The sequence below is a fragment of the Mercurialis annua genome, linkage group LG1-X (assembly GCF_937616625.2).
Source record: "Mercurialis annua linkage group LG1-X, ddMerAnnu1.2, whole genome shotgun sequence".
NCBI classification, from domain to species: Eukaryota; Viridiplantae; Streptophyta; class Magnoliopsida; order Malpighiales; family Euphorbiaceae; genus Mercurialis; species Mercurialis annua.
In genome coordinates this window covers 11636743-11657015 of record NC_065570.1, presented here as the reverse complement: position 1 = coordinate 11657015, position 20273 = coordinate 11636743, and the positions used below count along the sequence as shown (strand labels likewise).

The 20273-nt window shown below is 33.3% G+C and overlaps 3 protein-coding genes and 1 long non-coding RNA gene across 4 annotated transcripts; 2 read left to right on the top strand and 2 right to left on the bottom strand.

Moving 5' to 3' along the window:
* The first annotated feature begins 2249 nt into the window (after positions 1–2249).
* Positions 2250–2932, top strand: LOC126681351 (uncharacterized). The gene is made up of 2 exons (XR_007641374.2): positions 2250–2498; positions 2732–2932. It is a non-coding gene; the product is annotated as an uncharacterized LOC126681351 (long non-coding RNA).
* Positions 2933–4767: 1835 nt separating this feature from the next.
* On the bottom strand, positions 4768–7273 carry LOC126662525 (pentatricopeptide repeat-containing protein At5g42450, mitochondrial). Its single transcript, XM_050356355.1, has one exon. The coding sequence runs from the start codon at positions 7271–7273 to the stop codon at positions 5720–5722; it is 1554 nt and encodes a 517-aa protein (XP_050212312.1). The 3' UTR covers positions 4768–5719.
* Positions 7274–7420: 147 nt separating this feature from the next.
* LOC126662541 (diaminopimelate epimerase, chloroplastic) lies at positions 7421–10570 on the top strand. The gene is made up of 6 exons (XM_050356356.2): positions 7421–7693; positions 7773–8249; positions 8666–8750; positions 9580–9639; positions 9777–9850; positions 10196–10570. Exons 1-6 carry the CDS (start codon positions 7421–7423, stop codon positions 10310–10312), a joined length of 1086 nt encoding a protein of 361 aa, XP_050212313.1. The 3' UTR covers positions 10313–10570.
* A 445-nt stretch (positions 10571–11015) lies between these two features.
* LOC126666073 (stemmadenine O-acetyltransferase-like) lies at positions 11016–12638 on the bottom strand. The gene has a single exon (XM_050359036.2). The coding sequence runs from the start codon at positions 12628–12630 to the stop codon at positions 11209–11211; it is 1422 nt and encodes a 473-aa protein (XP_050214993.2). The 5' UTR covers positions 12631–12638; the 3' UTR covers positions 11016–11208.
* Between the last annotated feature and the right edge of the window lie 7635 nt (positions 12639–20273).

The window sequence follows — 20273 nt, the reverse complement described above, 5'->3', positions numbered from 1 at the left end:
TGGTTATTTCATTACAATGTAGATTTTCAGTACATAATTTCACAAATTAAACTAAAGGTACTTACTTGTTGGAGAAACAGACGGCGGCAGCGGCTCGGTGCAGATAAGTGGTGGCGGAGGAGACGAACAAAACTTCCACATTCTTAATCACAAAACTTCCACATTCTTCATCTTCCACATTGAAGAATTGATTGAGAAGGGTAGAGAACAGTTGAAAAAAATTGAGCATCTACTCTGCCATCGTAAGCATAGGCGCCGTGCTGGAGAAGAAAGAAGATCCAAAGTCTCAAACTCAACAAATAAATTGGCCTTATCACGGCGGCGGTGGTGTGCCTCACCTGATTAGTAGTAATTGTTGATAACAATACAACCCAATCCAGGGACCATAATATTTTAATAGTCTCCAAAAGATAAAGTTGAATAAAAATAGAGACCTTTACAAAAGTTGTCCCCAATTCTTTCGTTATAACATTTTTGGGGACCACTTTTCTTATTCAATTAAGAATTTAAGTCTACAAATAAAAGGGGACGAATTTTTTTAATAATCGGATAGTGAATTAGAGTCCTAATGATTAAGGATAAAATTACCAATATATAACCCACGTTAATTAGTTAAACTAAAAAAGAAGCGGTGACTTAGAAAAAAAAACCTAAAAAGGAGGCGGCACTTTTTTTATACCCATTAGGAGTGAATTTCTACAGTTTATTCATCATTGAAACTTTGCTTTTCAAAATTTTCTTACCAAAATCACGGTAATCTTTCAGTATATTTCTATTAAACAAGATCTTACTCTAATAAGAGACATAATCTTTGTTTAAATTTTTGTAGAAGGTGGATTGAGATCAAAGTTTTAATTTAGGAAATCGGTGGGCACAATAAAATTGGCGAACCAGTTTTGTTATATAGAAAACTCTCTTGGCCAATACATTCAATCACCACTTGTAAGTTTGTTTCTATCCTCTTTGATTCTGTGATTTAATTTAGTGAGTGCTGCCATAATATGATTATTTTCCGTTAATGCAAATACCACCACGGATTAATTATTTGTTAAAACCCTAATTATGGTAATGGCTGGAGATATATGTTCTTGTTTTTTAGTAGGAGTAATTTTGTGTGTTTCATGAGTTATTTTTATTTGTATATGATTTTGAATGTTTGTTGGCTCTGTATTTGATTATTAGTTAATAAATTGGAGTATCACACACAACTGTTATATTTAGTCTTTATAATTGTCTATTCTTTTTTTGCCTAATAATTTGTAGTTTGATCTGAAATTTTTCATGAAATCTTCGTGTTTTAAACTATTTCCGCAGTAGAAATTTTTCATGAAATGTTCGTGTTTTAAAGACGATGTTTATTATGCATAAACCATTATTTAGTTGTGGAAACTTGGCTATAATGAGGTTCATTATATATATGATGATTTCAGTTTGCCTCCCTGTTGTAGCTCGTGTTGGTATGGTGAAGAAATGTTTTAACTCTTTTAAGCGTACAATGGGTTGATTCTCTCATAGAATCAATTATGAGAATTGCCGCAAATAGTTTTCAGAAATGCCTATTATAGATTAAATTTTAGTATAAACTTGCATTAAATTAGTAGGTATAATGTCTTCTTTTGCTAAATGCATGTAAATGTATAAATATATCAAGGAACCAGTCTTTCAACTTTCTACTTCATAAATGTTTTCTATCATTTTCTATGTCAAGTATGACTTGTTGTACGGAATTATTACCTCCACATTATCTAGGATTATGGTCATGCTTAGCACTTGATATCTATGATAATGATCATCTTTTCAAGAAATAAGAAGTAAAAAGGCTAAGTTAGGTACTGGTTGTAATGCATGACAAAGATTTAAATGGTTTTAATTTAGGATGGTTAAGCTTTTATAAATTCAGTATCTAATCAATTTACCACCTTCTATTTTTTTTTAATCTTGGACACAATTACTAATGCACGTGTTTTTAAATTTATTTATATTACTCGTGCGATTCATTTTAATTATGTGCTTGCATACATTCATCATGTTATGTACTGTAAAGTTGGATTATTTTTTCATGAATTAAGTTACATGAGATTTGAAATCAATTACTTATGAAATGGCTTTTAATGAAAAATGAGAATCTGAATAAATTGGCAATGGTATCCATTCTCATTGCCCTGCTATTATTCGTGTCTACAATAGATTAAAAAAATTATTTTAATATGTTGTCTTTTTTTTTTTCATAAATGACAGGCAAATGCAAAAGCATAAGTAAAAAGTTACTATCGACACTAAAATAACATCCAACTAATCAAAGGATAATTGATACACATGATTCAGATGAGACTCTTCCTTCTTCTCAATTTATATTTGATGAGCCAAATGTGTTTGATGGTTGGAGATAAGTTTCGAGACAAATTACAAGATAAATTTTGATGGTTGATAAGCAATAGAATTTGGCTGCAGCCACTAGTAATTGCCCAATTTTCCAAATGAGAGACGTTCAATTGGCGGTACGTATTCTTTCTTTTATTTATATTAATCCATTTTTAATTTACTGCATTTACTCTTTTCTATTTAATTTGACCATGAAGTCGTAAATTGTAATTATTCAGCAATTTTCTCATGGCAAAACTTTTGTAGTTCTTATAGAAAATAAGTTTAGTCTGCCATTTTTATGCATGCTTATATTAACTCCTTCTTTTGAATTTTTTTTATATTGACTTAAAAAGGTGTTTTTCTGCAGGACAACGTGTAATTAGGCGGCGGAACAGTGGCATAATTTTCATGAAGATTACATTATTATCTTAGTGTATTTTTTTGAATAATTTTTAGTAGATTTATTTTAAACATGTATTTTGTACGTGAGACATAATTTTTAATTTTAGTAGATTATTGTTTGTTCAATTCTGAATGATATAATAAAAATAAATATTCAGATTATTTATTTATTTGTTTATCTTTATAATATAAATAAATTTATTATTTGTTTATTTGTTTATCTTTATAATATAAATTAATGAATTTATTAAATATTTTTATTAAAAAGTAAAAATATTCAATGGGGACCAACGTCGTCCTTATTCAATGGGGACGAAAGTCGTCCTTATTCAATGGGGAGGAAAGTCGTCCTTATTCAATGGGGACGAAAGTGGTCCTTATATAAGGAGATGACTTTCGTCCCCGTAGTTAGGGACAACAATCATCCCAAAAATGGGGACAACTTTTCTCTTTTCGTCCCCTAAAGAATTGGGGACGGAGGCAATAGGGACGAAGTATGGGGACCAATTTAGTTGTCCCCAAAACATTAGAGGACCATTTTCTTATGAATAGAGAACTATTTTTTTGGTCCTCTTACATCTCTTTTTTTGTAGTGAAATCAGAGATTTGTGTGAAAGGTGAATTGAAAGAGAAAGGAGAGAGAAATTTGAGGAGAGAGAAAATAATTGTAATTATGAGGGTTTGTTTTATTAGGGTTCTATTTATGTGAATGGTATAAAAGTAATAATTTCTCCCTTGCATGGTAGTTTTAAAATGTCAAATATGTGTTGGTATAAAAGTAAATCAAACATGAATGTTGGTTATTTGAGTAAAAAGCCCATTTATTTAATAAGGTTAATTCTATAAAAAATCACGGTTTTTATACGAAATATCATTTTAATCACAGTTTTTTTAAAGTTGGCATTTAAAGGCACGACCTTTTATTTTGTTTCAAATCTATCACCGAAGTAAAATTCGATAGTATATGTTTTCTAACGAAAAATTACTAATCCTACATACACTAACCGAAAGATAATAATATTTGGTGTCATTTATAATTTGGAAATTGAATTAATGATATAATGAAGAATTTAGTAAAAAAAAAGGTTAATTCCATAAAAAATCACGACCTTTATACGAATTTTTATTTTAATCACGATTTTTAAAAATTGCCATATAAAACCACGACCTTTCATTTTTTTTCAAATCTATCACCAAACTAATTTTTGGTGTATTTTTGATGCCGTGGCCACCATAATCCGGCAAGTTTGAAAAAAAATGAAAGGTAAATAGTCGGTGATAGATTTGAAAAAAAAAATGAAAGGTCATGGTTTTATATGGCAATTTTTAAAAGTCGTGATTAAAATGAAAATTCGTGTAAAGATCGTGACTTTTTATGGAATTAACCAAAAAAATAATAAACTGAAATGATAGATTTGAAAAAAAAAATGAAAGGTCATGATTTTATATGACAGCTTTTAAAGATCGTGATTAAAATGAAATTTCGTGTGAAGGTCGTGATTTTTTTATGAAATTAACCCTATCTAATATATTCATTTTTCAAATACAATTTGGTTAATTAGTTGTTTAAAATGATTCATTTATGAAATTATTTTTCATATTGAATCAAAAAGCATTAATGATTACTGCTAGACTAATTTAATTTAATTAATCAAATTTTTAAATTAATTAAAGACATTTTAGATATTTATTAATTAATTACTTTTGGAAATTAAAAATAAGTCTATAATTTGAAAGGTCTAAAATAAAATAAACCTATCTTTTACGAAAATAATATTTCTTATTTTTCTGCACGTGTTATATATTTAAAGTAAAAATGAATTAAATTGGGAAGTTTATGGATTCTTTTGTTAGAAATGGTTCATATTTTGTTAATTTACCTCTGGTGCCAAGTTCAGGGAGTTAAACAATCCTTTATCCCAAATTCATTAGTCTTCTTTTATAGTTGAGGTGCAAAAAGTGCTTGTTTCTGTCAAGAAAACAATAGTTTGGATAGAAGTATGTCTGAAAAGATGTACATTGTTCTTTGCTGTTTGCAAGAAACTGGAGCTAAAAGCTAACGGAGAATGTGCAAAAACATCAAGTGATTACAAAATGGTTTCCGTCTCATGCTGCTATCCTATCAGTTTCGCGAAGAAACCCGGTCAAGAAACAGTCAAAGCAGTTGCCTAATTTTAGTTCATATAATTATGATGAGATCTCATATTTACACACTTCAAAACGCAATTATTTGTCGAGAACTCTACCAAAGTCAGAGCAAAAACTACGATTTCCCATGCAGAACATACTTGAACAGATTTAAACCACTTCGCCTAGCAGCACTAGCTTGTATTGCTCTCCCTCAATCCATTCTCACAGTTTAGGCTATTCCCATTCCAGTTGCTAAGATGTTTTAGTTCGCTGGATTATCTCTTGCCTGTCCATAGATTCAGCAGCAGTTCGAAAGATTGACCTATTCAGAAATTTTCGGATCTGTGCTTACATATAACTCCTGAAGTATTCCATGTTGCGTAGGCTTTCCTCCTTGTTTGAGCCTCGCCCTTAACATATGAAAAATATAACAAAACTCCTTTTTTGTTGGAGTAGTTTAATCACCACTAATAGTTTTCAATTAGGAAAAATACTTGTTGTGCCTTAAGTAGGTCCAAGATGATCATTGCTCTGTACCATAATATTCTTATAGAAATCACTTTAAGGTTATTAGCATTTCATTTTGTATGTCTGTTTACATATAATACACCATGGCCAATGCATTTACAATTGTTTCAACTGACATACCTGCCGATCAATGTCCCTGTGGCTGACGTGAATGTGCTCTTCAGTTAGCATCGCCATAGGTTCAGGTATCAAACCATTCTTGCAATAAGCTCAGTTTGACTCATCAATCATCACAGTTCTATAAATGGCATGAAGCAATTTCCTTCCTTAGGAAACAATGATTAAAATGCTTATGTTAATAGTCTACTAAAAATGGGGTGTTTTCAGTGTCTCTCAACTGCTCAATACAAAAGTTCAAGAAACTGTAAATGTCATCCTTTTCGTGATGACTCTTGTCGCTATTAACAAAGACATGAATTTTGCTTTGAACTTCCATCCAACTACAACCTGGAATCCTTTTTAATCCCTTCTCTTTCATTTCCCTCCTTATCGCTGACACGTTCTGCCATTTTCCAGCAGCGGAATAAGCATTTGACAGCATTACATATGATGAAACATCTTCAGGATCCAAAGCTATGATCTTCTGAGCTACTAAGTCGCTCAATTCTGTATTTGAGTGGATATGACATCCTCCAAGTAATGCTTTCCAGAACCCAATTCCTGGATCAAAAGGCAGATCGTGAAGAAACCTTGCTGCTTCGTTCAAACGACCAAAACGAGAGAGTAAATCAACCATACAGGCATAGTGTTCAGGTTTCAACATGCCAGGTTCTTCAACCCTTATTTGGTTGAAGTATGAATAACCCTTTTCGACAAGACCAGCGTGATTACAAGCCCATAAAAGGCCAAGAAGAGTAACACTATTAGGTCTCAATCTTGCTGCAACTCTCATCCTCTCAAAGAAGATTACCGCATCCTCTCCTCTTCCATTCTGTGCAAAACCACAAATTACAGCATTCCATGATACAATATTTCGATCAGGAAGTTCATCAAACACCAAGAGACTATCTTCCATGCTTCCACATTTTGCGTAAAAGCTAACTAAAGAATTTCCAATAAACACGTTAGAGCTACACAAGGACTTAACAACCCAAGCATGAAAACTTTTGCCAATTCCAAGTGAAGCAATATTTGAAGCTGCAGTAATGAGACAAGGAAATGTAGATTGATCAGGCACGAAACCTTCTCTCAGCATTTCAACAAAAAGATCTACAGCCTCTTCATTGTGACCCATTTGGCTAAACCCCCCAATCACTGCATTCCACGACACCACATTTCTTTCAGGCATCTCTTTAAAAAGCCGAAGAGCATCAACGCTCCTCCCTTTCTTCAAGTAACCATGTATCAAAGTCGTGTAGGACACAACATTAGGATTTCGAATATCGTCAAAAGCAATCCGAGCTTCCTCAATCGAACACAACTTGGCGTAATAGTTCAACATCGCACTACCCACAAACACACTAGAATGAAGCCCCATCTTCATCGCACAAGCATGAAACTGCATTCCCGAATAAATATCCTTAATTACAGTCGACGAGTGAATAACAGTAGCAAATGTATACTCATTCGGCTTAATATTCACCAAAAACATTCTCGAAAATACACATATAGCTTCTTTATACTGATGCCGCCTAGCAAACCGCCCAATTAAAGTCGTGACCGATAAAACATCTTGGTCAGGCATTTCGTCGAATAGTTTATGAACATTCTTCGTGAAGCTAATTTCCAAATTCTGTAATGAAATGTCCGATGAAATAGGCGAAAATTCGGGTCTATCGACATTTCCCCAAGCTATACTGTGAGTATTTCTGCGTAAAGCAAGAGACAGAGACAATCTATAGTTTTTCATGTCAGCTTTTGGCGGTTTTTTTCCTTTCTTGGGCGGGTCTAACCAGTGACCCGCTCACTACATTGGTACAAAATAAAACCCTAAAAAGCGTGAGCCATATCTAACGTCAGCGCACTGTCAAAAAAAAACTGAACAAACTTAGCAGCCATGGCAATAGCAGCAGCCGCCGCCATTTCTAACACATTAACGCCGTCAACTCGTAACTCGTTATCCTCCATCGCCGGTTTCCGGTCTGTCTCGTCTCTGAAACTGTGTTCTCTTAAACCTAATTATAGGTTATTATTATCAGTATCTGCTGCGGCCGTTTCTATGAGAACTGAAATTTCCGAGAAAGTGTCAACCGCTTCTTTTCTTGATAAACGAGAGAGCGGAGTTCTTCACTTTGTCAAATATCAAGGACTCGGCAATGACTTTATTTTGGTAAATAATTTGAATATAATCGTTTTTGATTATTTTTTCAGTAATAATTATTAACTTTTGAAATATTGTTTTTGATTAGGTTGATAATAGGGATTCAATGGAACCTAGGGTTACGCCGGAACAGGCGGCGAGGCTTTGCCATAGGAACTTTGGAATTGGTGCAGATGGAGTGATATTTGTAATGCCAGGGACAAACGGCACTGATTATACCATGAGGATATTTAACTCGGACGGTAGTGAACCGGAGATGTGCGGTAATGGCGTTCGGTGTTTTGCTAGGTTCGTCGCGGAGTTGGAGAATTTGGAAGGGAAACAGAGTTTTACTGTGCATACTGGTGCTGGTTTGATTGTTCCTGAAATTCAGGAGGATAAGAAGGTTAAGGTTGATATGGGTGAGCCTATACTTAAAGCGTCGGATGTGCCTACGACGTTGGCGGCGAATCAAGGTGATGCTGTTGTTAAAGCGGAACTGAATGTTGATGGTGTAGCTTGGAATCTGACTTGTGTTAGTATGGGAAATCCTCATTGTATAACTTTTGGAAGCAAAGATAATCAGGTGAGTGTTTTCGCAATCTTTTGTTTCACATTTGATGGGACTAGTATTTATGTTGGAAGTAATTGATCTTATTGTATAAGGCTTAGTATCCAACAAGTTCTAGCTGTAATTATTAGTTTGTTGTTCTGAATATTTAAAGACTACGATTTACGCGCACCAATCCGAAAAGCGTTAGCTTAGAGAACGCACACCATTTCTTAGAGAATAGTTTACTGCTGAGTAAAATGAAATACCTTCATGTGTATGGCTTTTCATTATGGTTTTACTGAACCTGATGGCTTGGGCTCCAAAGGGCAAATTAAAGCAAGACGACTTGAAAAATTTAAGCTGGTCATTTGCAAGACACTTTATTGTTTGCTGAGCTGTCACTTTGTTTTTCATGTTCTTACTTTTCATCATGTCTATATTTTGAACAGGATTTGCAGGTTGATGAACTAAACTTGGCTGAAATTGGCCCCAAGTTTGAGCATCATGCGGTGTTCCCAGCACGAACAAACACAGGTTAGTTTCATCTTTTATGTGATCAATGTCATGCAACTTGAACAACTTGCCATTCTCTCTTGTATTTTTATGCGTTAAAAAGTTTTATGGTGCAAAATATTCAAAAATTTCCTTATATATTTATCCTGATGTAAGTGTAGACGTGACGACTGCTTGAAATTTCTGCATTTTCTTTTAGTTTGGAGTCCATAAAATGATGTCAGTAATTAGTTCATTATTATTGTATCTAGATCCTGCAGTGACAATTTTCATAAAAAGTACTCCGTATTAACTTATTTTCCATAAAGAAAATTACAAAAATTATGGATAGGTATTGGTGATGGTCCAGAAAAAAATAAGCATCATCTAATATGCTTCAATTTCAATAACATTCAACATTTTTAGCCAGAGGTTGCATAATACATTGTCATTGTGGCCTATGCATGCTCATACAAACATGCATACCTACGTTCATCTTCACTTGTTAATGGTTATGCTCTAATTCATAAGATATGCTTGTCAGATCTTATGATTTTTTTTAACGCCTTGTATTATTTCAAGCTTGTGCCTGGTGCTACGAGCAGTCATTTGCAAATATTTTTTTTTAGGCATTATCTGGCAAAACTGTACAAGTATTCTTCTGCAATTTTTATAAACAGAATTTTTGGCTAAGAAGACCTGTATTGGATATGCAACAACGAAGTGTATGAAACAGTAAAATTTTATTGCGAATATCCATCTTAAACAACTTTGGTTCTTTGCTGTTGACTGTGCTCTGCCGTTGTCCACTTTTACAATCATTTATTATTAGATTTATGGTTAATCTTTCCTTTTGGATTTTATCATGCAGAATTTGTGCAAGTTCACTCCCACTCACATCTCAAAATGCGAGTGTGGGAGCGCGGAGCAGGTTCGTTTTCATATATGAAAATTTTATTTTCTTGAAGATATTTCATAGCTAATGGTTAGCTGGACAAGATTTTGTTGCATGTCCTGATCCTTTCCAAGAAATTGTGTGGCGAGCTAATCAGTTATTTTATGCTTCAGGAGCAACTTTGGCCTGTGGAACTGGAGCATGTGCAACAGTTGTCGCTGCTGTTCTTGAGGGTCGTGCTGGGAGGGTAAGTTGTAACAAGTCTGTAAAATATGATCGGACTCTGATAAGGATGAGCAACGTCTAGTTCCGAATAAATATCTGTGCTGAATATATAAACTTTTTCAAGTTAATTTTGTTCCTTTTTTTGGGTAATTCATTTTTGAAGAATTTAGGAAACAGTTTACAGTTAGGCAATTAAAATAATTTATTCCCAATTAAATGATAATTTAGCAAGTCTGTAAACTTCTTTTGTATTCCTCGAGGTTTCCGTTGAATGGAACTGCATATTTTTGTACAGTTTGCTTGATCAACTTATTTAGAGTTCGCCTGTATTTTTTTTATCTAATACTTGTGGATGATCATGAAACAGAATTGCACAGTTGATCTGCCTGGGGGACCATTACAAATTGAGTGGAGAGAGGAAGATAATCATGTATATATGACTGGACCGGCTGAAGTTGTGTTCTACGGTTCGGTTGCCCTCTGATGTGCTATTCGATGCAGATTTATTTATACAACTCGTACCTGAATATATGTAAGCCTTAAAAGTTCCAGGAATCACTTTTCTTTGTGTCGAAGCTGTTGTTTGTAGTCTCCTTTTCTGAGGTTTCAACGGTGTGCTCTCCTGCTCTCAGGTTCGACTAGCCAAAGATTATGTTTTCACTTTTCATGGTATGCAATTGTGTGAGTTAACAGAGAGACGCAGGTGCAATTACCACATCGAACAAGTTGGGATTTCAATTTACGTTTCTATTCGGTTCAGTTATTTTTTTTAAATTAAAAATATTAATAAACAAACTGAACCATTAAATTATCAATTTATAAATAATTTTATATGTTTATATATTAATAGATTTGATTATTTATTATATTTAATATTTAAGTTAATATTTAAAATCACAAACTTTTTCGATTAAATTATTTAAATTTATGAACAAACTTTTTTGATTTCGTCAACTATAGTCTAATTTTAATAAATATGTAGCGATTGATTTTTTTTTTTAGATTTAGTCATAAATGAAACAAATTGAAAAGATTTGACTTTTTTTTATTGGTTAATAGGAATGGTTGGCTAAAATTAAAATGCACTTATTGAAATTAGGTCAAAATTGACGTCTTTTAAAGGATAAAGTCGGAAAGAAGTGATATTTTACTTTTAATGATTAAGCTCATAATTTTGTTATAAATAATTAAATTGAAAATAATAATATGATAATTATCAATATGAAAATAGTAACAAATCATTATGACATTACAAGCCAAAAACTAAAGAGGACATTGCAAGACAATATAGCAAATATTCATTTAGGAAACTCCAACCATTAACACTGAAACAAAAGCGGATTATCATGTCTTCTGCCGAGTTGTAGGTCATGGATGATCTCATAAACTAGCAGGTCTGATTTTTAGAGGACTTGGATTAACAGAAGCAAGTGCAATCAGCTTTTCATATTTCTCCAGTAATCTCAATTCTTGTTCATCCATGAAAACCCATGCTTCAATTCCTTTCCCAATTCTTGAATCCATAATCACCATTGAATTCAACAGCACATTACTTGAATCATCTATCGGCACATCCACGCAAGTCACCCATACAGGCTTTCCCCATCCGAAATCAACTTCGTATAGTCCCAAGTTGCATAAACTACTAACCATAACAAAATTCACTCCGTTCGGAAACTCCGAGCTCGTAAATTCTTTCCGTGTTTCTTTAATCGTCTTGGCCAGCTTCGAGAATGCTCCGTCGCTCTGTATGTTATCCTTCACAAAATCGGAGTTGATTTTCCAAATCGCTTCCCTCACTTTGCATACTAAGCTACTCAGTTTAGTTTCCTCAGGAGGAGATAAACCAGACGCCATCCAAATAAAATTTCCGAATAAATTTTCCGGTAGCCGCGGTATAACTTTTCGTTTCCAACTCACAAGATATGTAAATGCAAATGGCTTACTAATACCTGATTTTTCTGTTAGAATTTCCGAGATGCATTCGAAAAGAAATGAAGTAACTGCTTCAATCCGTGTAGGGTTTTCAACTCTTGAATTGATTGCTTGCGCCTTAAGTAAAGAAAGACTCGACTCGTCAAACACAAATGACCTTGAAGCAAGCTTCCCCGGTTTCAGAAAAGGTCCGTCGAAAGACGACATGGTTGCTTCTCTCGGAAACGCATCATAATGGGGAAAAATAGCGGCGCCGTCAAAATTGGGAGTATCTGTGATAGCTTCTTTAGTATTTGGGTTAGGGTTGGATAAGGTTGAAGCAGCCCAAGCTTTTATGAATGAAGTCAATGAAGCTGCATCCATGACCATGTGAGAGCAAAACAAACCGATAGCAATGCTACCACAAGCAAAGGTAGTTACCTGAATCGTAACGACAAACGATCCGGGGGATGATTCGCGACAACTTACCTCTCTCGGCATGAAGCTATCCATTAGTACAATGAAATCAGATCTGCTAAAATATTCAGAAAGACGAATATTAGCTCGAGCCTCTGCGTAATATACGCCTTCGTCGTTACAATCGACAGAAAGATGGTCTTTAATCCTTCCGGCAAGCGGGTAATAATGCGTTAGGGTCTCGGATAAAGATTGTTTGAGCAAATGAGAGCTTTCGGAAATGGAATCTTCATTAATGGAGTAAAAGAAAAGCAATGGAATGTCGACACCGTACATGAGAAATTGATCTATTAGACAAATATTATAGGTTTTGAGTTGAATAGGTGTTGGTGAAGAGGGTTTGATGAAGCTTTCTGAAATTCTCTCAATCTCCATTTTTTCTTTTGGTTTTTGGTATGTACAATTATTCATCCATCTCATCATATATATCAACTTCCACTAGACATTTTAGATTAATTTTTTCAATATTACGTACGTTAGTTACAGTACAAACACATTTTAGATTAATTCACCATGTGGAATTTCATTATTATTATGAGTGGGGTAGTTGGAAATATAAGGGAGAGGTACAAGGGATGTGACATTATTAAGACAAAGAAAGGAGAGTACAGGGTGTGGTCTGACCATAGACATGTCATAAATGATTTAAAATTCCATCATTTGATGCAGGTATGTTTGCAGAATTGGAATTCCTGATGAATTTGATCTAAAATCTGGATAGTGCCAGTTTTATAATTTTGCTCAAATTCAAAGCATGCGATTTAGACATTTTTTGGGCCAGATTTCATTAAAAATGAGCTAAAAATCGGTACGTATGAGCTTTGTTCGTGTTGTATGTTGCTTTTGAATCAAATGCAATCGTTTTGCCTTCCGAAACACCAATTTATATTTATTATTAATTATTTTTACATAAAAATTTCTTTAATTTCGGTTTAAAATTTTATTATTTTTGATATTTATCAGCATAAGTATTTTCTGCTGTCAACTATCTTGCTATCCTCTGATTGGATTCTGAGAAGAGTCACTTAGATTGCTGAGCTGGATATTAGCTGGATAGTCACGCCTTTTTCATGAGTTTATTACTTAGTTAATTGTAACAGAATTAGAGTAGATTGCTTAGTGTAGAAGTAATCTTTTCTTCTTGTAATCAGCTTAGTATAAAAGCTAGCTGAGACTTCTAATTCAGTTAATGAGAATTTGCTACAATTTGTTACCAACTTCAAATGTAAATCTGAGATTTTAATAAACATTTTTTATTAATATTTTGATTTACCTGGATCAATAACTGTTGATATGTTTAATTTTTAAAATTTATTCAAATCGATAAGTTTAAAAATTGTAATCTGGAATCAATCTATTAATTCACATATTTGTAGATTTTACTTTTTACTAGATTATTCGGGGTCAATTGAGCAATGTTTTGAAAACCGGACCGGACCGGACGGTCGGACCGGATTAATCGGGAACCGGCACTCGGTCCGGTCCGGTTATATCTTAAAACTCCTATATACTAAAAATCGGTTAAAAACGGGTTAAACCGGTAAAATCCGGTTTTCCATTCAAACCGGTAGAATCCGGTTTTTGAATAAACTGATCAAAAATAACATTGTTTTGTCCCAAAAATATAAGAGCTTAATTATTTAAAAACCACCCACCTTGAACTTTTTTTTCGTTTATACCCTGACCTAGAAAAAAATTCATTTATACCCCGACGTATGTGTTTATGTTTCACCTCTACCCCGAGGCACTAAATTAACCTCTTTTCATTTAGAAAAAAGTTTAAAATAGTCCTTCATTTAGAGAAAAATTCATTTTTAATTAAACTCTAATTAGCTTAGGTTAAAAATGAAGAACTATTTTAATTTTTTTTTCAAATGAAAAGAGGTTAATTTAGTGTCTCGGGGTAGAGGTGAAACATAAATACATACGTCAGGGTATAAATGAATTTTTTCCTAGGTCAGGGTATAAACGAAAAAAAAGTTCAAGGTGAGTGGATTTTAAGTAATTAAGCCAAAATATAAGTGTTGCCCAGGTCTTATATTTTCTTTCATGTGATGTTTTTAACTCTTTTTCTTTCTCTTTTATTTTCTCAAGACACTACAAGTCTACAACCTATAAGCACACTTTTTTCTAAATTACACTTTAATATTTTTTTCAGCACACTTTTTATTTTACATAGCTATTGTTTTTTTTAGAGGTATATAGCTATTGTTTAAATTATACTTAGAATAATAAAAAATTTCAATACGAAATATTCATTAAAGTTTGATCACTTAGTATTTTTATTCTAAAAAACAATATACTTATTAATTATCAGTTAAAAAATTATTAATTATCAGTTAAATAATTATTAATTAATTTTTTTTTTAAAAGCTGTCTATTTTTTTTATAAAAAGCATTATTGTAAATATTTTTAAAAATTAACCAATTATAATTATATTTAACTAAATCAAGTTTAATAATATTTTTTTCATTAAAACATATCATCCTAATATTTAGTATTAAACTTTTATATTATGGTTGTAAATTTTAAAAAAATTATAATTTTGTTTTAATAATTATTTTTACTAAAATTGATTTTTTTATATAGACTAATTATTTTATATACTCTTAAACATTAATTATTTATAATTATATTTTAATTTTTATATATAAAAATCTAAAAAATAGTATTATTTAAATATTTTATCATATTTCTAGTTATAATATTATATATTTTTTATTTAAATAATTTATATTTATCAAAATTAAAAAATCCGATCCAACCCGGTTGAACCGGTTGAACCATGAACCCTCGACGAAGCCGGTTTCCATTCCGGTCCGGTTTTAAAAACATTGCAATTGAGTTAAGAATTGATATTCGAAGACACGCAAAAGAGACAAAATGTATGTGTAGATAGGCAATATTTGTAAGCAAATCTTCAAATTCCGACGATTCACATTTCCCAGCAAGAATTGTTATATCCATTTACAAACCAAAACTTGGAATCTGTTGCCTATGTTTTTTTTTTTAATAATTATTATAAAAAAATGAGTTAATGTTTACATATTTTTTCATTTTAATTATACAGTTTAAATTTTGTCATTTTCATATTTATAATACCATTTTTTTCAACTTTATACACGGCGCTGAGGTGGCACTCATTCATTGGTATAAAATGACTTCTACCTCAGCAAATTACAATAATAGAGCCGTGACACTTGAGTACCGTGTATGAATTTAAAAAAAATGATAGTTCGTGCATGAAAATGACAAAAATTAAATTGCGTGATTAAAATGAAAAAACATGTAAAGTTCGTGATTTTTTTTGACATTATCCTTAAAAAAATCAAACCTTTAAGAATTTTTATAATTTAATTTAAACTTTATAATTTTTATAATAATAGACAAATTGTACTTTTTTCGTTAAAATATTAGTCAAATTGCACTTTTTATGCGAATGTTATAAATAGTTTTGAGTTTTTTTGTCACTACTTCTTGTGACTTTTAATATATCATTATTCATCAAAAAATAATAATAACCTAATAGTCTAATTAAAAATAACAAATTTGATCAGCAATTTGATTATTATTGCAACATAAAAATATAATTTGACTATTATTATAAAAATTAAAAGATTTGGATTAAATTGCAACAAGTAGATTTGAGTTGTTTTTTGCAAGTTCTTTTTTTTTTCTTTCTAAATTTATGTTCTTTTAATAATTTTTTTTTAAAAAAAAGTCACATTTAAAAAAATTATTAAATTTTAATTTAAATGAAAAATAATTTTATATAAATATTTTAAAAATTAAATTATTAATAAATATTTTTTGACTACTAATTAAATTGAAAAGTAATAGTAAAATTATTTAAAAATTTATTATTAAAATTTATGATGAATAACTATTATAAAATGCATCAACCGGTGCTCTCTCAACTTTGCACGTTCATAGATTCCGTTTCCACCTAACTCTTAAAGGTGAGGACGGTGAAAGCCAAAAATCACCGTTTTCACCCGTTTGTATTTTTATTTATTGTTTTGCTTTCAATAAAATACCCTGTTATGGAGCTTATGTTTGTTTTTGGTGTGTTTGATTATGTTCTATTGTCTCTATGAAAATAATTTTGTTGTGTTGCTGTTTTCTCGGATTCGCTCAAGATTTTATTATTATGGGCGATCACGTTTTGATTTTTGGTGAATTCTATATTATGGAGTCTTCTTGATTTATTCAATTTTTTTGTTATGGTTTCAATTTGTTTGTTGCAGATTATATTGGTTTCGGCAGTTTTGCAACTATTCAAGTTTACTGAATGCAAATATTTTAAAGAATCAAGCCTATATTCAACTCCAATGCAATTTATGTGTGTAGATAATTTGTTTCTGTTTCTCCACAGATAAAATCATAGAATAAGCTCTGTTTTCATTAGACAACGGATCCAGAAGTAGTATTTGGTTTATGGTGTACTCATAGTCTTTGTCCAACCCCATTAGAAACTGTACCAGTTTATCTTGAGAATTATACTCAGCAATACTTTTTCCTTACTCACAAGCACATTGTTTAATTGCTCCACAAGCACTACTAGAAAAATCACTTATTGCGACGGATATTTGCGACGGACGCAAATTCCGTCGCAAATTACAATATATAGCGACGGATTTGGCGACAAAATTTTATTCTGTCGCCAAAACGCCATTTTTTAGGCGGGATAGCTCCCGCCAATTTAGCAACGGACGTTCCATCGCAAATCCGTCACTAAATTGGCGGGAATAAGGAGGGAAATGGAGGGAAATAAGACCGCCAAATATTTTACGACGGATGAAAACCATCCGTCGCAAAATAAGAGTCTGCACCAAAACGCAGCGTTTTGGTTATCACAATTAGCGACGGAAAGTACAATCCGTCGCTAATTGTGATAACCAAAGCGGTTCGTTTCATTTAACACAATATTTGCGACGGACAATAAAGTCCGTCGCAAAAATTGTGTTAAATGAAAACCTGAATCGCAGTTTCTTCTCCCACTTTCTCTTCTTAATTTTTTTCCGCCTCCTCCCCATCTTTTCCCTCCTTCCCCCGCCGTTTCTCCTTCCCCCGCCGCTTCCCTCCTCCCCCGCCGTTTCCCTCCTTCCCCGCCGTTTTTCTCTGTGCTGTTTCCGGTGCCAACTGCCGCCGTTCAGAGCAACCGCCGCCGCCGTTCAGTTCTCCCAGCCGCCGTCCGTTCCTCTCCTCCCCGGTAAGTTTTTTGATCTTTTTTTTATATTTAAATTTAATTTCAGTTTTTTATATATTAACTAATATAAATTAAATAACTTGAAAAACAGCCTCGCTCCACCGCTGCCTCCGCTCCGCTCCGCTGTCTCCGCTCCTATTTTTGGTAAATTTCAGTTCTATTGTTTATTATAAATTTGGATGATTTATTGAATTTATTTAATATATTTGGTTAAATTTCGGTTTTATTGTTTTTTAGATTTATTATAGGTTAAGTCAATTATTAAATTAATTATAGGTTTATGATAAATTTGGTTATTTTAGTTTTAGGGTTAATTTTTTTATTTTAGGTTAATATGGTTAATTTTATATTTTAAAAATAATATTTGAATTAAGTTGAATTATTATAATAAAATATATTGATTTTAGTGATATTATATTATTTTTTAAGGAGTTTTTTAATATTTGATTAAAATTGTTAGTTAGATATTTCTAGATTTAATTGTTTAATTTGTTGAATAAAGTAGATTGTTAATATTTTTATAAATATTGGTTGATTAAATTAGATTCATTTGATAAATGTATTAATTATATGTTGTTTAATTTTAACAATTTTATTAGTTTGTTATTTAATATTAGTTAATTGGATTAGATAATAATTTAAGCTAATAAATTACTGTTTATATTATTTGCGTTAAAATTTGTGGTTTTGTGTATTGTGATTTGATTGCAGGACTTCCCTGAAAAATGGGTGATGCTCATTTTTAGGGGAAGTGCTGCCGAATTTTTATTAATTTTTTTTTAATACGTGTTTTGATTTACTATGATATATATAGGTTTGACAGTCGCTGATAGCCCTTGATAGCCGCGCACCATTGTTCTGAGTGATCCGGGCGTTTCACCTTCTATTTGCGGTTCTGCCCTTCAACAAGTAGGTTTTATCGCTTATTTTGATTTATTTTAATTGAAATAGCTTTTATTTACAATATTCAACCTAAATAAACCTCGCTTTTATTCGCACCGAATAAAATTGTAAACCTAGCCATAGAGTTCCCGTCCCGTGAGTGCAAGAGATTGAACAACACGGGATTGTACAGTTTGTACAGTTCGCAAAACTGGTGCTTCCGTAACTCGATCACGAAAAACCATATATGTCTAGTAGTGGTAGAAAAATATTCGGTTGTTTTCCAGCGTTTGTTCTCCGGGTGGATGTATAGTATATGTTTTGTAACGCTTATTCCTCGTGGAATATATAATTAGCGTTACAACACATATACTAAATATCGCACTAAAGGAGAACGACGCCGGAAGGCTGCCAAATATTTTTCTCCGTTGCTAGGCATATATCGTGGTCGAGTTACGGGGCGCCTGTTTTGCGAATGGGATATGGCCCTACCTTTTCAGCAGTCAATTACATTGACTTTGCTTATCTCGAGTGAAAACCCCACCTCTAATTATCCGCGCTACAGAAATGGAGACAGACCGCAGTTGGATGTACAGGAGCCACACAAACGGGCTGCTAACCACAGGGTATAAAGAGCATGTGAAGGAATTTGTCCGGTTTGCATTACGGCATCCGTCTTGTATGAGTGGAGTACAGAAAAATGCCCCTTCCCTAAGAGAGGTTGTCGAAATACAAGCTATCGGGATGTCGATGAGGTGGAATTCCATCTATTGAAGAATGGGTTTGGGAAAGGTTACCAAGTATGAGTTTTTCATGGCGAGGGGAGCGTTTTGAAACCCCCTCCCCTTCCACAGTTATCAGAGCAGGATGTTGAGTTCGACTATGAAAATGAGGGGCCAGGTGAGTTCAGTTCCGCTCAAAGAATGATTCTTGATGCGGCCGGTCCAGAAATAACGTTTCCTGAAGATGAGCTCCCGAATGCTGAAGCTCAAAAATTTTATGATATGATGCGTGCGGCTGAAGAAGACATATGGCCTGGGAATAGCAGACACTCTCCATTTTCTGCATCTGCTAAAGTGATGGAGATCAAGTGTCGACATAAGGGTTCAGTAGCTTTAGTTGACGACGTCTGCGGATTGATACAGGAGCTGCTCCTGGAGGACAACAAGATGCCAACGAATTTTGCTAAAATTAAGAAGCTGGTCAAAGGTTTGGGGTTGCCGGTTGAGGTTATTGACTGTTGTTTCTATAACTGTATGATTTATTGGGGGGAGGACACGGATCTAACGCACTGCAAAGTTTGTAATTATGCGCGGTGGAAACCTGTGACCCACGAAAAATCCACAAAAAGAAAGGCTAACGTGCCATATAGTAAAATGTTCTATTTTCCAATAACTTCGAGGCTACAGAGGTTGTACGATTCGAAAGCCACTGCTCGGCATATGACGTGGCACGCAGACCACGAGATGGATGGTGATAAGATGTGCCACCTGTCCGACTCTCCGGCTTGGAAACGTTTTAGTGAACTGCATTCTGAGTTTGCCGATGAAGGGAGAAATATTAGATTAGGCTTATGCTCCGATGGGTTTCAGCCATTTACCAATTTTGGGCAGCAGTATTCCTCGTGGCCGGTTATTTTGACGTTGTACAATCTCCCCCCAGGCATGTGCATGAAGGATGAGTTTATGTTTTTAACGGTTTTGGTACCGGGGCCTAGAAACCCGAAACACCTAATGGATATCTTCCTACAGCCGCTGATTGCAGAGTTGAACCAACTGTGGGAGTGTGGAGTCCAGACATATGACGTTCATAAGCGTCAGAATTTTCAACTAAAAGCGGCTCTTATGTGGACAATAAATGACTTTCCCGCTTATTCTATGTTGTTTGGTTAGAGCAATGCTGGTAGAAAAGCATGCCCGTACTGCATGGATAACACTGATGCATTCACACTGGATAAAAGCG

Excerpts from the sequence above, each read along its gene's own strand:
- LOC126662541 (XM_050356356.2), top strand. The coding sequence starts at position 7,421 with ATGGCAATAGCAGCAGCCGCCGCCATTTCTAACACATTAACGCCGTCA. Across the intron at positions 8,250-8,665 it reads TTGGAAGCAAAGATAATCAG|GATTTGCAGGTTGATGAACT; the intron begins GTGAGTGTTTTC and ends TATTTTGAACAG. Across the intron at positions 9,851-10,195 it reads TTGAGGGTCGTGCTGGGAGG|AATTGCACAGTTGATCTGCC; the intron begins GTAAGTTGTAAC and ends ATCATGAAACAG.
- LOC126662525 (XM_050356355.1), bottom strand. The coding sequence starts at position 7,273 with ATGAAAAACTATAGATTGTCTCTGTCTCTTGCTTTACGCAGAAATACT.
- LOC126666073 (XM_050359036.2), bottom strand. The coding sequence starts at position 12,630 with ATGAATAATTGTACATACCAAAAACCAAAAGAAAAAATGGAGATTGAG.